Consider the following 19,190-nt stretch of genomic DNA (forward strand, 5'->3'; position numbering starts at 1 on the left):
GATCTAAGCTCTGCATACTGGTTGTCGCTTTTCTGTTTCAGGTGATTTCAAGTTTTTGTGATCAGATTTTCATGCCTACGATGCTTTGCTGTTTAATTCTTTGCTGCCTTTTTTTAAATGTTTGAACAACACGGAACGAAAGCCTCCATGGAAGGATTTTGCTACTGCTGGGGGAAGGACATCGAAACAAGGCAGCCCAAAAAGCCGAAGACCCAAGAGAGTGGAGTCTTCTTGTCAACGATGTGCAACAGGTGCAGGTGAGCGTTACCGACCAGTTCTGTTCACATTTCATTACAATTCCACACATTCGGCTAAATCACTGCTTTTGCGATTTATAAACGGCCACCATATTTCTGGCAATATTCTGTGTCATTAACTCAATTGCCATTAACCCAAAATACAGTCCTCATTGGAACGCTGCAAAAACAAAACAAAACATTAAAAAGTAAAAACTATGTATCCCCTTATGCAATGGCATGCGAACCAGACGATGGGGACCACTGATTGGAGTCATCATCGTTAGGAATAATCAGAATGGATGTCTAATCCGCATCTGGATATCCCACAAACCTGTGAGGTGGACGGATTATCGGACCTTTTTTGCCAAAATGAAAGGAATTAATCTACTTAGCATGAAACAATGTTGACACAGTGTATTTATTTCACGGGCCACAAATAATACACGGTGGACCAGATCTGACGAGATCCTTGAATTTGTCCGCTATGATTTCAGGCATAGATACATTGTTCAGCAGGCTTCTGGTTTAGCCCATGAAAAGTCCGCCTGAAGGAGAAGGACACAACACGTTAGTTGGGCGGGGAGATAGAAGCGTGGCTCAAGTGCGCGCCAAGTTACACTTCGTACCCGTCACCTCCAGGCTGGCCCCCGTGATGTAACGAGCATCATCCGAAGCTAGGAAGGCGCACACATCAGCGACCTCTACAGGACGACCACATGACACACTCAATCGCGTGACATTTCGAAACAATACAGTGCTACCTTGACTTAAGAGTGGCTCGTGTTGACAAGTAAAATTTCTGTTCCGCAGAAGCTTCTGCTGCCGGATTCAGTGATGAGTTTGGTCACAGAGCAAATTAAATTCGAAAGTCAAGGTATCACCTGTACGGTCCAAAATAAGGATATGTTTGTGGAAATGACTGTAGTTACCTGCCGCTTCGCCCATCCTCCCCAGCGGTATGAGAGCCTTCATCTGACACAAAAACAAAACAACCAGTGACGCAGCGACAAGAGATGCGTTTATTTATTCGAAACATCAGTTCGGGCACACAAAATGTACGTCCCCAAGTGTTCCGCTCACGACAGACGTCACAGTGAAGCAAATTTGGATTTGAAAAAAATGTTCTCTTCAAAACTGCATTCCTTCTGGCGGCCACTGGGGGCAATGTAGGCCGAACACACACCGGATACAATGGAGTTGATTTGAGACAGGATGAAGTCGATTCTCGACACTACAGACTAGAGACGATTTTAAATCCCCCAAGGTCAATTTTAGACAACGTGGAGCTGGGTTTTTTTAAACAGCAGGGTATGATTTTAGACATCATGGGGTTGATTCTCAACACACGGAATGTAAAATGGACCAATTGTTGATCATCAAACTGCTTTTTATAATCAAGTCCAAAGAAGTCTACAGATACTAATTTCAAAGTCAAACTCACGAGATAACGTGGAGAAGTGTGAAGTGGGTGCTTTTACCTTGCTGATCACCTTCTCGGGCACTGTGTCCGTCATGGGGGTCAATATGAATCCTGGCAGCACACAGTTACACCGAATCCCAAACCTGAAATGTAACTATCTGAACATTGAGTCCCAGATATTTCACGGCGGCGGCGGTCGCTCTGCTCACCGAGCGAGCTCCTTGGCGGCCGTCCTGGTGACACCTTCCACTCCGGCTTTTGACGCAGCGTAATTGACCTGTCCTATGTTTCCCACCTGCGGAATAAGTCCATCGGGACGAAATAAAGACAAACAGCTTTGATTTTTACGACCTCTTGCATGGGCGGGGGGGGGGGGGCATTGGGACACTTAACAAGACGGAATGGGGGAGATGGATACGCACTTTGCCCACAATGCTGCCCACAGTAACGAGAGATCCTTTGGTGGCTCCAGAGGCCACCAGGGCCTGAGCCACCGCCTGTATGACCAAAAAGGAGCCCTGGAGAGACAATGCTGATGAGACACGCAGGAAAGCGAGTGGGCGCAACCGCCCAGTCAGCAAAGGCATCTGGCTCGGATTCGGCATGAAGCTGGCACAGCTGGCCTTGAGTCGGCACTGGCATAACGTATGTGGGCCGAACACGGCCCAACAGTGGCAAAGGAGGCACTGGGTTGACTCTGGCAAACCAGATGAGGGCCAGTTGTGGAGTGAAGTATTTGGGCCAGAAATCAATTTACAACTCCGGCCCGTATATGGCCAGCCAGTATTGAGCCACCCTTAAATGCAGTTTCAGATTTATATTTTCAACACACAGTCTTGTTTTACAATTGCACACCGATGTGGAATTCCATTCATCACAGACACACACACACACACACACGTGAGGTTCAATCAGGATAATTTAAAAATGAAAAAAAATGCATAAAAGACACAGAATTAATATTTTTAATATGGTGCTATTCAATGAGTATCCGCTAGGGGGCAATGGTTTGACCAGAGAAGAAGACAACAGCAGCCTCAGTCCGTCACTGAGACAGACCCATGACAGCAGACGCTATCAATAGCACTCTCACATTTACACATTTAATAGCCCTCTCCTTAGTTTGTAAGGTGTAGGCAGGTATTACATTTAGATTTTATATGCACGTGTAAATGGTTTAAAACTTCCTTTCTTTATAAATCTTGTTTAATCATAAAGTGCATTACTATATTTTTCAATACCAATTACTTGTTAAAGTTTGTACAAGCGGTGGGATCAGTTGCAATGCATATAAGTGAATGATAAAAGTAAATTGCACATTTGTTGAGGGAAATGTAAGGTGCTTCATGAAATGTTTTGTAAAAGATACGTTCATTAAATTTCAACATTTTCCAAATGTTCTTGTGCTTCTTTATACCAAAACAAAGGAAAGACATATTGTTTTGGTTGTTTATAGCAAAGTATGGTATTATTTTAATGGTCCGGCCCACTTGACATCTACCGAGGCCGTATGTGGCCCACCATGTGAAATGAGTTTGACGCCAGTGATGTATAGTAAGGCGTTTTTAGCCGCAAAAAACAACCATGTACAGAAAGGCGTTTTTAGCCGAAAAAAACAACCATGTGTAGTAAGGCGTTTTTAGCCGCAAAAAACAACCATGTACAGAAAGGCGTTTTTAGCCGAAAAAAACAACCATGTGTGGTAAGGCGTTTTTAGCCGCAAAAAAACACCATGTACAGAAAGGCGTTTTTAGCCGAAAAAAACAACCATGTATAGTAAGGCTTTTTTAGCCGAAAAAAAACGACCATGTATAGTAAGGCGTTTTTCGACGAAAAAAACGACCATGTATAGTAAGGCGTTTTTAGCCGAAAAAAACCACCATGTATAGTTAGCTGAAAAAAACGACCATGTATATAGTAAGGCGTTTTTTAGCCGAAAAATACCACCATGTATAGTTAGCTGAAAAAAACAACCATGTATAGGAAGGCGTTTAGCCGAAAAAAAAACACCATGTATAGTAAGGTATTTTGGGCCGAAAAAAACGACCATGTATAGTAAGGCGTTTTTAGCCGAAAAAAACGACCATGGATAGTAAAGCGTTTTTAGCCGAAAAAAACGACCATGTATAGTAAGGCGTTTTTAGCCGAAAAAAAAACGACCATGTATAGTAAGGCGTTTTTAGCCGAAAAAAAACGACCATGTATAGTAAGGCATTTTTAGCAAAGCGTTTTTAGCTGAAAAAAACGACATAGTACAGTAAGGCGTTTTTTAGCCCGAAAAAACGACATAGTATAGTAAGGGGTTTTTTAGCCCGAAAAAAACGACATAGTATAGTAAGGCGATTTTCGCCCGAAAAAAACGACATAGTATAGTAAGGTGTTTTTTAGCCCGAAAAAAACGAACATGTATAGTAAGGCGTTTTTCGCCCAAAAAAACGACATAGTATAGTAAGGCGTTTTTCGCCCGAAAAAAAGACATAGTATAGTAAGGCGTTTTTTAGCCCGAAAAAAATGACATAGTATAGTAAGGCGTTTTTTAGCCCAAAAAAACGACATAGTATAGTAAGGCGTTTTTCGCCCGAAAAAAACGACATAGTATAGTAAGGCGTTTTTCAGCCCGAAAAAAACGACATAGTATAGTAAGGCGTTTTTAGCCGAAAAAAACGACATAGTATAGTAAGGCGTTTTTCGCCCGAAAAAACGACGTAGTATAGTAAGGCGTTTTTCGCCCGAAAAAAACGACATAGTATAGTAAGTCATTTTTTTGCCCAAAAAAAACGACATAGTATAGTAAGGTGTTTTTTAGCCCGAAAAAAACGACATAGTACAGTAAGGGGTTTTTTAGCCCGAAAAAACGACATAGTATAGTAAGGCGTTTTTCAGCCCGAAAAAAACGACATAGTATAGTAAGGCGTTTTTTGCCCGACAAAACGACATAGTACAGTAAGGCGTTTTTTAGCCCCAAAAAAAACGACATAGTATAGTAAGGCGTTTTTTAGCCCGAAAAAAAACGACATAGTATATATAGTAAGGCGTTTTTCGCCCGAAAAAAACGACCATGGATAGTAAGGCGTTTTTCGCCCGAAAAAACGAAATAGTATAGTAAGGCATTTTGAGCCGAAAAAAGCGACTATAGTAAGGCGTTTTTAGCCGAAAAAAACGACTATGTATAGTAAGGCGTTTTTTAGCCCGAAAAAACGACCATGTATAGTAAGGCATTTTGAGCCGAAAAAAGCGACCATGTATAGTAAGGCGTTTTTAGCCGAAAAAAACGACTATGTATAGTAAGGCGTTTTTTTAGCCCGAAAAAAACGACATAGTATAGTAAGGCGTTTTTCGCACGAAAAAACGACATAGTATAGTAAGGCGTTTTTTAGCCCGAAAAAAACGACGTAGTATAGTAAGGCGTTTTTCGCCTGAAAAAAAGACATAGTATAGTAAGGCGTTTTTTAGCCCGAAAAAAATGACATAGTATAGTAAGGCGTTTTTTAGCCCAAAAAAACGACATAGTATAGTAAGGCGTTTTTCGCCCGAAAAAAACGACATAGTATAGTAAGGCGTTTTTCGCACGAAAAAACGACATAGTATAGTAAGGCGTTTTTTAGCCCGAAAAAAAACGACATAATATAGTAAGGCGTTTTTTAGCCCGAAAAAAACGACATAGTATATATAGTAAGGCGTTTTTCGCCCGAAAAAAACGACCATGGATAGTAAGGCGTTTTTCGCCCGAAAAAAGGACATAGTATAGTAAGGCGTTTTTCGCCCGAAAAAAACGACATAGTATAGTAAGGCGTTTTTAGCCGAAAAAAACGACATAGTATAGTAAGGCGTTTTTCGCCCGAAAAAAAACACATAGTATAGTAAGGCGTTTTTAGCCGAAAAAAACGACATAGTATAGTAAGGCGTTTTTCGCCCGAAAAAAGGACATAGTATAGTAAGGCGTTTTTCGCCCGAAAAAAACGACATAGTATAGTAAGGCGTTTTTTAGCCCGAAAACAACGACCATGTATAGTCAGGCGTTTTTAGCCGAAAAAAACGACCATGTATAGTCAGCCGTTTTTAGCCCCATGGACGGGGTTTGAACCCGCGCTCCCTGGACGGAAAGCCAGCATTTATACCTCTACACCACCAGTGACTGTGAACTGCTTTGCACGATAGGCATATTTGACATGGACTCTGGGGGGGTTTGCAGGAAAAAAAGGAACTGTTTGCTGTTGTTTTTCTTACATCACTGAGCTGGGTTTGAACTGGAGTTGCATTGACGGAACGCCAGCGTTTATTCCACTACACCACCAGTGACTGTGATTTGCTTTGCACGATAGGCACATTTGACATGCACTTTGGAGGGTTTGCAGGAAAATGATTTTTCGGCGAAAAACGCCTGACTATACATGGTCATTTTTTTCAGCTAAAAACGCCTTACTACACATGGTCATTTTTTTCGGCGAAAAACGCCTTACTATACTATGTTGTTTTTTTCGGGCTAAAAAACGCCTTACTGTACTATGTCGTTTTTTTCTGGCTAAAAAACACCTTACTATACTATGTCGTTTTTTTTGGGCGAAAAAACGCCTTACTATACATGGTCGTTTTTTTCGGCTAAAAACGCCTGACTATACATGGTCGTTTTTTTCGGCTAAAAACGCTTTACTATACATGGTCGTTTTTTTCGGCTAAAAACGCCTTACTATACATGGTCGTTTTTTTCGGCTGAAAACGCCTTACTATACATGGTCGTTTTTTTCAGCTAAAAACGCCTTACTATACATGGTAGTTTTTTTCATTTAAAAACGCATGACTATACAAGGGTCGTTTTTTTCAGCTAAAAAAACGTGGGCCACTGCAGGACCGTCATTCATTGACGTATGTGGGCCGAGTGTACGTGCCGTGTCTGCCCCAGAGCTGGGTCAGACCAATTTTGCTGACTGGGCGGACAGTCGTCCTACCTTCAGGTTGACCTGGACCACCTTGTCAAAGTCATCCTCCTCCATGTCGAGCAGGAAGTTGTCCAGGGTGATGCCCGCTGCGTTCACGCACACTGAAGGCGGCTGGAAGTAGCGAGCCTGTGGGAGGCGAATGAGGGGGGGAGGGCTTCGTGAATAACAACTGGGTGAGCCATCGAATTTCTTCAGCTTTATTTGTCAGCATTTTTCTTCAATTGATTTTGACCAATTTGGGGTCAATGTAAAATGAAGGACAAACTTGGATGCTCGTGAGCAGGGTCTTCACGCTCTCTTTTGACGCCACGTCCGCCGCCGTTGCCATGTGGGCCTGACCCCTGAGGTCACCCGGCAGGCTTTTCAGCGTCTCATTGGCTGACGCCTCGTTGAGGTCAGCGACGACTACGGAGGCGCCCTCGGAGGCCAAGCGCTGGCAAACAGCGCGACCAATGCCGCTGCCACCACCTGAATGAGACAAGCGTTCGCACTGTGGCAACCTGTCCCTTGTTTGTCTACGTGTACCAATCCAGGGTGTGCCCCAAAGTCAGCTGGGAGAGATTCTACTCACCCACCACCAAGTGAAAATCTGCGCTGTTGGAAAAAGGATTGCGGGATTACAGATGGCTAACAGTCTCTAGAATTTAGTGGGTCCTAGTTCTCATTGATATGCTACAAACGGAATTCCTTCTGCATAAAAGTGGAGTATTGACCATTTACAATTTTTATGCATTTGGCTGAGCAGCTTCCAGTCGTTTGTGTTCTATTGTCCAATCAGATTTCAGCTACAATGTGTCGCCATGTCAATTAAATCTACCCGGGGCAGCCAGAATCACGATTGCCGACGTCTCACACACTACACACACAAACACACTCATGCACACAAATCGCTGTTGTTCGTATATGTATATTGTTGTTGACTTATTGTCAAATAAATTGTTTGAAGAAGAGGAAGAAAATGAAATCCGAGTTTTTGTCGTTGTTGTTCAAGCCAATCAGATTGCAGCTTCATTTTTCATTCCTCTGTTTGGTTGGTCAGAGCTCCGAGTAGGAATTTTAATTCCTCTCCGTGCAGGTGCAGGTGAGGACGAATGCAAATCTACCGCACGCCAATGAGTTTTAAGCACTATTTAAAAGTCCAGGTTTGCTGCGGTGTCTCACGCTTCGACATGAACTGGAAACTTTTCAATCCGATTTAAAACAACACAAACTAACCCCCGCTGAAAGGTTAACTTCAGAGTGTGAACACGACTGCTAAATGCCACTTTGTGGCTCTTAATTGGCTCAATTCATTTACCAGTCACCACCGCCAACCTTGACACAAGTCGTCCGGGGGTCGCCATATTGCTTTCTTTTTTGTGTGTGTATTTTTGTGGTTTCCCGTTTAGCCGCTAGATAGCGCCAAGGACGCCCTGGAGGAGAGGAGACGAAAATGATGACTTTTGATTAGACCTCCTCAAATCGATCACTTCAAACATTTGATTTTTGGTCGCCATGGGAAAATTATACATTTCAGACTGAACGCCGTACCTTGCATGCTTTTGATTTATCAGGCTTGCCGTATATTGTCCATTTGAAATAATGCCAATTCACTTGTGTATCATTTTACAAGTACATTAAATGAATCACTGGAATGATATCTATAAACATGTCGTTTTGCAGTGACTTTTTCAATTCTGTACTGTAGCGATCTGTTCAGTTTAAGATAAAGCTCGTTTCACCTCATAGAATGGTGACATTTTTTGTTTACATCATTTTATGCAAATGACACCCAAAAAGTCATTTTGATGGAGCCGATAATTGCCAACTTCATGGATATTATCACTTTTGGTTTTTTCCCCAAAAACAGTGCTTGGTGAACTGCTCCCAAGTGATAATGGGGCAAACTGCTTCATTCGGGGGGTGGGGGGTGTCAACACCGATGTCCTCACTGCTTTCGTTTTTATTGGCAAATTGGTCACAAGAAGCAATCGAGTGTACAGAAACACTGGAAAAGAGAGGAAAACAAAACACTGGTAGGAAAAATCAACTTCGACTTCATCAAATGTCACACAGGTGGAGCGCCACGCCCACTTTCCAACGCCTGCGTCAAAACTGTGGAGAACTTCAGCAAGCTGCACGCACGCCCGGACACACAAACGGTTGCGGGTTCCCACAAAGGGAATAAAATGCTTCTTTATAAAAGAAAAGAGTTCAATAACTGTACAAAACATTTACACACACCGTCAAGACAGCAGGCACAGTAAAGGGAAATCATGTCCAGAAGTATCACAGCCTCTGGCACTAGCACCCTTAACTCCCACCCGACACATGCAACGCAACTTTTCCCCGATGAAACTTCCCTAGCTCGGCCCAATTTAGACCCGTCCTAGACCCAGAATAAGCCACCCCCCCACCACCACCACTCATGCAGCACAAAGAAGGTGCCATCTCTCGGTTGGGCCGGCCGTCCAGTCCGTTGGGGAGTGGCGCAACGAGAGGGCTCGTCAGGTAACCGCCCGCAAATAAAATAAAGGGGTTAAAACAAAAACACAATCTCAAAGTCTTCCGGCCCTCAGCCAGAGTCAGACTCGCTGGTGTCGGAGGATGATGAGGATGAGGAAGACGAGGAGGAGTCTGAGGAGGAGCTGCTGGCACTGAGGCGTGACGGCTGAGTGCTCGACTCTGCGGTCGGTTTCTCCACTACAGAGGGAGGAAAAAACACAGTGGTCATTGGTGAGAGCAATCTTCTTTTTGTGATCGCTAATAGGGAACTTATGTAGGCTCTAAACATTTTTGGCATAACCTCAAACAACCAAATTTCAAAAAGTTCAAGGTTTGTTCTTCTTCGTAAGGGAGAGAATTGACCATTGCCGTTGAAACCTTTTGTATGGATGTCAAAACTCAAGGCAAAACAAAATGCTGATATTTGCGCTAGAACGATCCCCTTTGCATCCAACTTGCCTCAATAGTTAATTTCCCGCAGACATTTGACAAGCCGCGGGACCACTCGCAGAAAGTACAAACAAGACTTACACTTGGCTTTGGCGGGCTTCTTGCCAGAGTTGAGCTGCCCGCTGACATCCATCAGCCTTCTCTCGAGCTCCAGTTGTTTCTCCAATGCCAGCTCCTCCCGTGACTTTCCGGCACTGTTCTTGATGGCTTTGAAGGGAAGGCACGGGTTAGATAACATACAAATAAGCCCCCCCCCCCCCCCCCCCGCAAAGGCGTATTGGCATGCAATTGCCGCGCGTGCTTCCTCACCGTAAGGCTTGCGCGGCTTCTTCCGCAGGCACGTCATGACGTAGCGCTCCAGCTCTCGCAGCGTGGACGGCTTGAGCGTCTCAAAGTCGATCTCGATCTCCTCCGGGTTGGTGTCTCGGAGGGACGGCTCTCGCGACTGGATGATGTAAACGACACGGCCCAGCTTCTCGCCGGGCAGCTTGTTGATGTCCAGGCTGAGCTGCCGCTTCTCGTCGTACGACATGGGGGCCGTCTCTTCCTCCTCGTCCGAGTCGAAATGGTGCATTAGGGGCTCCGGGATGGCCGGCGGCATGCTGAACATCACGCCTCCCTTTTTGGACCTGCCACAGAAGAGAAAAGAGCAAAAGTCGGGTTGCCGAAAGATGCAGTCCTCAACGGCCTCGTCGCAGTTTACCACCGTGTCACACAAGCTCGCAGTACCAGTGCTGCCCGGCAGATGTCAGCACTCACTTGCTCTTGTTGTTTTTCTTGCTCTGGCTCTTCTTGATTGGCATCAGGGTTCCGGTGGCCTTGTTGCTTTTAGTTTTGGGAGTTTTGCTAACTTTGGAGGGCTTGGTGGGCCTGATGGAGACCAATTCTTCTTCCACCTTTGGGTGCTTCTCGCCTTTCCGCCTCTTCTTCTTCTTGTCCTTCTTGTCCTTCTTCTTCTTGGGTTTCACGATGGGGCCCTGAGAGAGCGCCGTGAGCTGCTCGTGGACGGCTTTCAGCTGGGAGGGAGGGGAGGCAAGCGAGTCAGAAAATGGCGGGCGACGCACATGGCGGGGCCTCGCTTTCACCGATGCTACCTGCTCTTGAAGCTCGGCCAGGCGGTTGGCTCGCTCCTCTTCGGAGTCCGAGCTGGGGCTGCTCTCGCTCTCGCTCTCCTCGCTGCTCAGCTCGCTCTCGGAAGACGACGAGGACGAGGATGAGGAGGAAGACGAGGAGCTCGGGGGCGCCGGCTGCTCGTCGGGCATCTTGGCAAAGCAGAACTCAAAAACATCCTGAGGGACGGTCCAATTGTTACCATTGGCCACCAGGGTCACGTTACACACTTGGGCTGTCACTGTCTCCCATTACCCCCCCCCCCACCTCCCCCTCAATGCAAGCTAGTTGGGACAAACATGTTTTTTCAAAACTATTAAGAGACTTCCAGTTTACCTGGAGCTTTCGGGCCATTGTCACCACATCGTGATCGGGGGGGTTGTATTTGTAGCAGTTCGAGAACATCAGTCTGATGTCGGCCGAAAACTGCTGAGCCTCCACATACTCTCTGCTGTCCATCTTCCTCTGCGCGGGCCACAAGACACATTCATGTTGGGAAATACGATAGTCAAGTAAAAAAAAAAGCTAACTAGCTAGCACTTGCTAGTGTACCTTGATCGTGCTGAGGTCCATGGGCTGCTTGATGATTTCGTGGTAGTCGTGGAGCCCGAGCGAGGAAGCGTCGACGGGTTTGTAGAAGGGCCAGGCGTAGGCGGCGTGCTTCTTGGACAGGAGGTCCTTCAGGACGCCGCTGCAATAGCGCAGCTGCGGCGACAGCTTGCTGCGACGCACCGGCGTGGGCAGGATGGAGTCGGGCAGGTCCTTCTTGGGGGGCTTGATGGGCCGCCCGCTCACTCCTCTCCTGAACCCTGCGGGCGCTTTGTTACCCAGCATGACTTGCCCGTGATCCACGTTGATGCCCATCGCCTGATTGAGGGCCAGGCCCTGGTTGAGGCCCAGACCCTGACCGAGGCTCAAGCCCTGGCTCAGGGCCAGACCTTGGCCGAGGCTCAGGCCGGTGTCGTGCTCCACCCCGAGCGCTGTGAGGGTGAGCGCGGCGTCGTGCCCCCTGCCCAGGCCTAAGCCCATGCCACCCACGCTCATTGAGCTCATGATGGGCATGGCCACCGTAGTCGGGGTGGTGGTGTCGGCTTTCCTCTTCACGCCTTTTTTCTGCCATCAAAAGAAATGAAAAGCATGTCACGAGTCTGACTTTTTTTTTTACTATTAACAACACCAAAAACTAGGCCTATCTCAACATTTTAATTTATTCTGCAAACCTTTAATGCATTAGAATACACACACAAAAAGCTCTTCCCCATTGAGAGCCTCACCTTGGTAGTGGGCTGCGTGGGAGGGGGGCCGGTCATTGAGGGGATGCCGTGCTCGTTCGGAAGGGGGAGGGCCAGATTCTTGGCCATGATGGTCTGCGGCGGCGTGGACAGGATGGTTTCGGGGAGTTCGGGGGTGGTCGGCGAGTACACAGACTGGGAGACGGCGGGCACCTGGTGAGCCGTGGTGACTCCCCCGGAGACTGGGGAACAAAGACAAGACAACGTTCATCGGCTGTTCTCAAAATTGAGTGTGCGACATGTAGCTGTTGTTCATTTAAATCGGGGACGAAAACAGTGTTGACGGCAGCATTCTCACAGCGCGATCAATCTTTTCATTCTTCTTCCGTGACTCAATATAAGGCACATTAGAATCAAGACAACACGACACTGACGTGATATTTAATTAGCATTAGCTTTATGGGTGGAATCAGATCCGAGAGCAAAAACATCAGTCTTTTCAATCTGTGTTGTTGGGAACTCACCCGAACTTCCCCTGCCCCGCTTTCCCGCTTTGACGGGTCTGCTGCGCGCAGGGGGGGGGCTCAGGTCCACTTCCTCGGGCGGCATCTGAGCCACCTTCTGTAGAAATGCTTTCTCCAGCGACTGGGCCATCAAGACGATGTCATCAGATGGCTACGAGACGCACATTTGGTGAGTCGGCGATGGGCGATGGTGCGACGCGGCCAAATGGCAACGCTCGTACCTTGTTGTAAATGTAGCAGTTGGTGAACATGGTGTTAAAGTCCTGCATGCATTCACTGGCACTGTAGTAGTAGTTGCTCTCGAGCCTCCTCTTGATGGTGCCCAAGTCCATTGGGATCTTGATGATCTTGTGATAGTCCTAAAGAAGCATCGTGCGTCAAGTTCCACATTCAGTTTTTGCAACAAAACCTCCCTTAGTTTTGTTACAGTTTAAAAAATACCAGTCAACATTGTGTTGCGGGATTTAGAGGGGAATGGGAAAAAAAAGAGCATTCAACATTTCTGAAGCTAAGTGAATACAAAGAATACATTGAAATGAACAGAACTTAATACACCAAGTGTAGGATTTTTTTTCCCCAATTAATGCATGAAATAATATGACCTCTCTCATGATGCAGGTGATCAGTGGGCCAAGTTCAAGAATGGGGCTTGGAGATGAGCTTTGCCCACCCCCGTTCCAAAGACCACCAACCGCTTTCCCTACCGGCGGCTGTTGTGATGCATACTCACAGGCAGGTTGAGCTTGACGGCGTCCACCGGCTCGTGGAAGGGCCAAGCAAAGTGGTGGCGCCACAACGACTTCAGCAAAACCTTCTGCAGGAACTGCAGCTGGTTGGTCATCTTCCCCCGTCGCCCAGGGTCTTTCACCAGGGAATGTGTGGGGCCAGGGCCCGTGGTCTGGCTGTGCGGGGGCATCCCCGGGCTCTCAAAGCCTTCGTAGAGCAGGGACGGTTTCCGGATCCTTTTCCCGGCCGCGCCGGAACTCTGCTCCAGGGCCGTGATCCCCATTAGGCCGACATCTAGCCCGCCGTGGGAGCTGCGGAGAGCACAGTGTGGCATCTTAGCAAGACTTTGCGGCAAGAAGTTATTTCATACTCCATCTATGTCTTTGCTTCACTCGGCCTTAAAACACAAGTGGACCATAACGTCACTCAAGAGAACAAATGGTGAGTCTACAAATCCCGTATTGCTGAGTAATTCTGACCAAACACCACCTCCTATCCCCCCACCCCCTTTCTAACATCGACACCGTTTACGTCTGTAAACTGTGCACCTCCACCACATAACAGTCATGGCTGGAAAGTTTGACATTTCCAACAAAAGGCCTCAAGATCTTTGATGCACGACTGATTTATCAAGAGTTGGCTTTTTGCCCAGGTAGCAGTCATCTTGTCACAGGAAGTGCTGCTTTGACCTGCAACGTACCCCCCCCCAATTCTCTACTGCCTCCAGTGGCCGCTTTGAAAGTACAAGAAGCTGGGGGCATTAGAAACTGCCTTATTGTGTTTATACATACACCTTTGTCAACAGCAGCATGCAATTACATGCAGCAATGTCATTCTGCATCGCGGAGGGGGGGACACTTTTGGGATTTTTAATCACGTGCCTTGTCGAATTTTTAGGGCTGAGTAGATGAGGGAAGCGGGGGATAGAATCTTTTAAAATACCCCAACATCTGGTAGTAGTCAGCAATTTTTGAATGATGGAGCCTTTGGAAACATTTGACAGTTAATATGCTTTATTATGATTTTTTTTCTTCAAAGTACAACATGGAAGTAAACATATGTAAGCCCAAGTAATTTAGCTCATGGTCACAACAAACAAAAAAAATACCAGCTTTCTTTCTAACAAATAGACATTTTTCATCATGTCTCTGTAGATTCACAAGTCATGGTACTCTGCAAAAGTTAAATCGGGGCAACTGGACTCTTTGTTGAGTGCGTTTTTCTGGTTTCCTGAAAGCATACAAAAACGACTTGATGACGACGCTATTTGACGAACCGAAGAAATATTGGTGATAGTGGTAGCAAAATTAGGTAAGAAGGGAGAAATCAAAGAATTTTACTCTTAATCTTAAGTGACAGTGGGCGCCGTAACCGGGGTAACAGATCACACAAACCAGTCCGGTGGTGGTCAAGTAGCATCATCATTCGCCACCACCGGCGGCTAAATCAAAACAACCCGGCGAAATTGGAGAATAACGCTTTGGACGAGGGAACCCGATACGGCGTTACATCAATAGTAATGCGTTAATTACGTTTCTCAATGGTACATTGGGCTCACGGGAACGACGGGCGGATACAACAGATTGCGGGGAGCTAATGCTAACGAACAAGGCTAGCGGCAGCGACGCTAATATGGCGCCGGTGTCACGCAAACCCCAACAGACACTTTACACACATTTTAGTCTCGCGCCATATACTCCGCGTCCAATGTCCGTCAAGAGTCAACATTTCCCGTGTGCGCCTCATTTTCTCCGGGGGACCTTGCGGCACGTTCATACACGTAGAGCGGCCGGCAGAGTCCAACATCTCGTCTCAATAAAACGAAGATTCGTGACAACATTTTGTCAAATATCGCATCCGATGGAAAGCTGAGAGGCAAGTTTACCAGTAGATACCTGTTAATCAGCGGGTTTACGGCCATATCCATGAGGATGGATCCGGATTGCGTTTTGCTATATTCAAGCCAGTATCCGGTTCTGTTCCGCTTCCTGTGTTTTTTTTTTTTTGCCCCTTTTCTTTATCGGCGCTCTCCAACTGCAACGTAAATTTCCTCTTGCTTCGTGGAAATGGCGCTCGTCTCTCTACACCAGCTGCTTTATAAACCCACGAGTCACCCTATTGGCCACGCGTGCTGAAAACGTCCCCGCCCTCTGAGTTGCGATTGGCTCATTGGGTTGCAAGGCAACCTCACCGCACCCGAAACGGCCGGTTAAGCCTTTGAGGTGAAAAAAAAGCTTAAAAGCACGTCCTTTCATGTCAAGAGAATCGCGCAAAACCGTGTCACTCTTTGTGGCCTTTCTCCACCCTAAATCGTGTTCTTTCCTTCTTCGTGATCACGAGCACGCAAGGACGTTGAAAGCGCCTCCGAACTTGAAGGTCTTACATTATGTCAACGTATGCAAAGCAAAGGCGGCGATTGGCCACTGCGTGCGTAACGCGGGCTTTCTGTGCGCGTTATGTACAAGCCGATTGGTCGAACCGCGGGACGACGCGGCCACCAGCCGGTTCAGGCTTCTCCCCACTTACCAGAAGATCAGTCGCAGAGGCGCGCCGGTCGCCATCTTAAAGCACGACGAAGACGGTTTAAATGACCGAATTGTGCTCAGGGATCCGAATAAATTTCCCGAACAATACCTCTAAATACACACTACGTGTCACAAACGAACCGAAACGACACCGACAATCGTGGTTTGCCTCAACTGAAAGACAAACGGACGGAACGACATAGAACATGACCCGCGTGGCCAACAAAGAATATATTATGGAAACGGTTACTCAAACGTGGCGACATCATAAAGGAAAAAAAAGTGGCGATCAAAATAGCTTTTATCATAAAGTTCAATGACTGCATGCCGGGCAACCGGAACAACAGGATGACGCAGCAGTTTAAGTGCTGCTGGAGTAAAACTACTTTCAAGTTCATAAACGGACTGGTTTCTTCATACCAAAACTACAACCGGCTTAGAACTACTTGAATTGGAAATGACTGCCAATTTCTTTTACACCCGGTAAAACAATTCGCCATCTTGCTAAACGCGTTACGTCACCAATAGTATAACCTGGTATCAAATAGCTAAAGTGAAACCTATTCGTAACATCACAAAGCAATGCCCACGTGCAAGAAAACTAAACCAAACGCCCCAACAACAAATTCGTCCAACGTGTCAATGGTTACCCAATCACATGCGCCCATCCCCCATTCCCCAAGGTTACAGACGACCAACAATGTCACTGAAACATGCAAATCAAACCACAATATGAATACACTACAAAAAAAACATTGTGGTGGTGCGGGATATTTTGCGATCAAAGTGAAATTTTGGGAGATAAGAGATGTTCAAAAAAGTATACCCCCCAAATCCTAAGGATTAAAATAAAGACAAATGCAAATTGGTAAATCCAAAAAATACGGCGAGACTTGTCTTGAAAACATCTGGTCTTCCAACTCGATACTTTTTAAGCAACATATTCCCTTCAACATGTCCGCCCTTCTCCCATTCTTCGGGGAAGGGTGGGGGAGGGGAAATCACGTGACCAGATACACCCTGAATCCCAACAGTTGAGCCAAACTTGGAAACGATTGCCATGCAATTCAAATGACCCCTTCCAACATGGGTCCCCGACGTGCCTATTTAAAGGGATGGGGTGAAGCGAAGAAAATCGTCCTCTTCGCGTCCCCCACGTAGAAATTCAGAAAATAATTCCTCTCAACAGTTTCGGGTCGAAACACCAAAGTAATCCAAACAAAGAGCAGACTTCAATCGGGGTTAGTCTCTTGGTGATTGGCCAGCGTTGGTCACGTGACAAGGCACATTCTTTTTACCGCTTTAATATCGATAGTTTAACTCGTTGTCATTTCTGCTAATCCCTCCGCGAAACAAGAGTCTGTAAAAGATCCAGTTTGTGCAGTAGAAGGTGTTAGAAGCGTCAAAATTGTCCCAAAAGATGACAGCTCACGAGCTCAGTCGTGTTGCGTAGAGACAAAGCACTACGCATGCGCGCCCGTCACTGCAATGGAGGCCGGTGAGATGACGCAATCGTCTTGCTGTTTTTTTGAACCGTATCAACAAACGTGGAGTGAATGAAAACAATATTTTTTTTCTCCCTTCCAATAATATAAGAAAACACGATATTTCACTTTTAATTCAAGGCAATAGGAGTAGTACAATTTGTGTCCTCTAAAGTTCTTATATCGTTTCTGTTGTCACGTTGAAACCTCCCAACTGATAATAACTTAGATTCATAATACAGTACATCATTTAAGGGACTTGGGGATGGTTAGGACATTGTTCTAAGTCAGCTGGTGTGTAAGTGTTTGGAATATTATAATTAGATTCATTTTACGACATTCGATTAAACAATTACTTTTTGCATGTGCTATTTACAAAATAATGTCACCAATTACTTCACGAAATAAAAAAGTGACAAATAAATGAAGAAATACATTTCATTAATATCACTGTCTCTTTTAAGTAGTACTGTACTGTATTACTGCGTGCGACCCGTCATTTCATTTTTCCCCCTGATGGTTTGAAACAACTTGATTGAGCACTTGTGTTTGTTAGCCATCGGAAAGTCTGTTGTGAACAGACAAATATGCTCTCAATTATTTCCCGTTTTACTTTGAAGGACCCGTTCCATTTTCCGATTTGTCCGCTATATATGCTGTGTGTGTTATGATACTTAAATTATAATAAAAGCAAGAGACGTGTCACGCATATTTTTCCTCCGTTAAATACATATAATTTATCCAGCCGCCTTGAGGGGTGACACGCGGGTATACTGTACCGTGTGCACAAGATTTGTTTAAATTCAGGTGGAGCAGGTCCAGTCTGCACCGGGCCACTTTGGTATGGTTGGTGCGAGAGGTGGCCTGGAAGGAGAGGACGACGTCACGATCAGGCGCCTCTGACTCATCAAGTAGTCTCTCTCTCTCTCTCTCTCTCTCTCTCTCTCTCTCTCTCTCTCTCTCTCTCTCTCTCTCTCTCTCTCTCTCTCTCTCTCTCTCTCTCTCTCTCTCTCTCTCTCTCTCTCTCTCTCTCTCTCTCTCTCTCTCTCGCTCTCATTCGCAAACACACAGGCTCAGTACACCATGCTTGAGTGCATTTAGCACTGTCTTACCCCAGCAGACTGGAAGATAAAATGGGCGCATTTTTCTCCTGGTCCGGAGAATCTGCAGCTCATGGTGACGACGAGTTGCACAGCAGAGCCATCAAATGAAAGAGAGATGCCGATCAGCTGCTCTTATATACTGGTCGGTTGGGATGCGAACAAGAGAGGCGGGTGGCCGTTGAGAAAACAACATTATGCGGTCACACCAAACCAGTCGTCTTCTTGCAAATTCTGGCAGCAGCATTACACTCACCACACTCTAGGATACAGTGAGCCATTTCCATGTGAATGGTATCGCAAACTACATTTTCTATCACACTGGAAACCCTCAACGCAGGCCCAGGAGATCACTGAGATGGGATGAGATGACACGAGATGAACATGCTTTCTCATCCATCTGGCACCCTAGGTCCTGTGAGGTTTGTGGTCTTGTACTTCCCTCATGTTTAAAGAAAACGCTAAACACAGCCCGATTCAACAGATCCAAAGAAGAGAAAAAAGCTACCGATGACCTTCGGGGTGGCCATTAAAAAGCTTTTAATCTCGAAACCAGTCAGTGTGTTTGGTACATGCATCAATAGTGTTACGCAGACGCCCTCTAGTGGTACATAAAAACATCACTGCCCTTGAAGAGTTCAGTTTACTGTTGAACTTTGGTCGTCCTTTCGAAAACCGCTTCGTCTTTACATTCTCTTCTCTCGTGTTTTATTGAGTTTTTATGCGATACGATGCTAATTTTCTTTACTCGGGACGGATAACAAAAACAATTGTTTGATACGAAACCCTTTGTATTCATATGTTCAGATTTGTATGGTCCTATGTGTGGTTGAAATAATAAAGATGCAAGTTACAAAAAAAACAATTGTTTGGGGGGATTTGGTTCCGATGAATAGAATTTCCGTTTAGTTCAGTGGGAAAAATAAGTTTGACATGCAGGTCGATAGAGTTACAAACAT

At 45.9% G+C, this 19,190-nt stretch overlaps 2 protein-coding genes across 2 annotated transcripts; both read right to left on the reverse strand.

The window, feature by feature from the left end:
- Window positions 1-638: 638 nt before the first annotated feature.
- hsd17b8 (hydroxysteroid (17-beta) dehydrogenase 8) lies at window positions 639-7,963 on the reverse strand. The gene is made up of 9 exons (XM_086137543.1): window positions 7,894-7,963; window positions 6,862-7,064; window positions 6,606-6,722; window positions 2,082-2,177; window positions 1,869-1,954; window positions 1,718-1,802; window positions 1,169-1,211; window positions 866-940; window positions 639-784 (listed from the first exon to the last, which is right to left on the reverse strand). The coding sequence occupies exons 1-9, from the start codon at window positions 7,937-7,939 to the stop codon at window positions 765-767; spliced, it is 771 nt and encodes a 256-aa protein (XP_085993669.1). The 5' UTR covers window positions 7,940-7,963; the 3' UTR covers window positions 639-764.
- A 557-nt stretch (window positions 7,964-8,520) lies between these two features.
- On the reverse strand, window positions 8,521-17,430 carry brd2a (bromodomain containing 2a). Its single transcript, XM_086136418.1, has 12 exons — window positions 15,018-17,430; window positions 13,127-13,433; window positions 12,618-12,755; window positions 12,397-12,547; window positions 11,915-12,114; window positions 11,193-11,753; window positions 10,977-11,105; window positions 10,625-10,819; window positions 10,290-10,546; window positions 9,840-10,159; window positions 9,612-9,737; window positions 8,521-9,278 (listed from the first exon to the last, which is right to left on the reverse strand). The coding sequence occupies exons 1-12, from the start codon at window positions 15,047-15,049 to the stop codon at window positions 9,151-9,153; spliced, it is 2,544 nt and encodes an 847-aa protein (XP_085992544.1). The 5' UTR covers window positions 15,050-17,430; the 3' UTR covers window positions 8,521-9,150.
- Window positions 17,431-19,190: the final 1,760 nt, after the last annotated feature.

The sequence above is a fragment of the Hippocampus guttulatus genome, chromosome 18 (assembly GCF_054856545.1).
Source record: "Hippocampus guttulatus isolate MCC_2025c chromosome 18, RoL_Hgut_1.0, whole genome shotgun sequence".
Classification (NCBI taxonomy): Eukaryota; Metazoa; Chordata; class Actinopteri; order Syngnathiformes; family Syngnathidae; genus Hippocampus; species Hippocampus guttulatus.

Excerpts from the sequence above, each read along its gene's own strand:
- hsd17b8 (XM_086137543.1), bottom strand. The coding sequence starts at position 7,939 with ATGGCGACCCCCGGACGACTTGTGTCAAGGTTGGCGGTGGTGACTG. Across the intron at positions 2,178-6,605 it reads TGGTCCAGGTCAACCTGAAG|GGCTCCTTTTTGGTCATACA; the intron begins GTAGGACGACTG and ends TTGTCTCTCCAG. Across the intron at positions 1,955-2,081 it reads TGGGCAGCATTGTGGGCAAA|GTGGGAAACATAGGACAGGT; the intron begins GTGCGTATCCAT and ends CTTATTCCGCAG.
- brd2a (XM_086136418.1), bottom strand. The coding sequence starts at position 15,049 with ATGGATATGGCCGTAAACCCGCTGATTAACAG. Across the intron at positions 10,160-10,289 it reads AAGAAAAACAACAAGAGCAA|GTCCAAAAAGGGAGGCGTGA; the intron begins GTGAGTGCTGAC and ends CTTCTGTGGCAG. Across the intron at positions 9,279-9,611 it reads GAAGCCCGCCAAAGCCAAGT|TGGAGAAACCGACCGCAGAG; the intron begins GTAAGTCTTGTT and ends CTCCCTCTGTAG.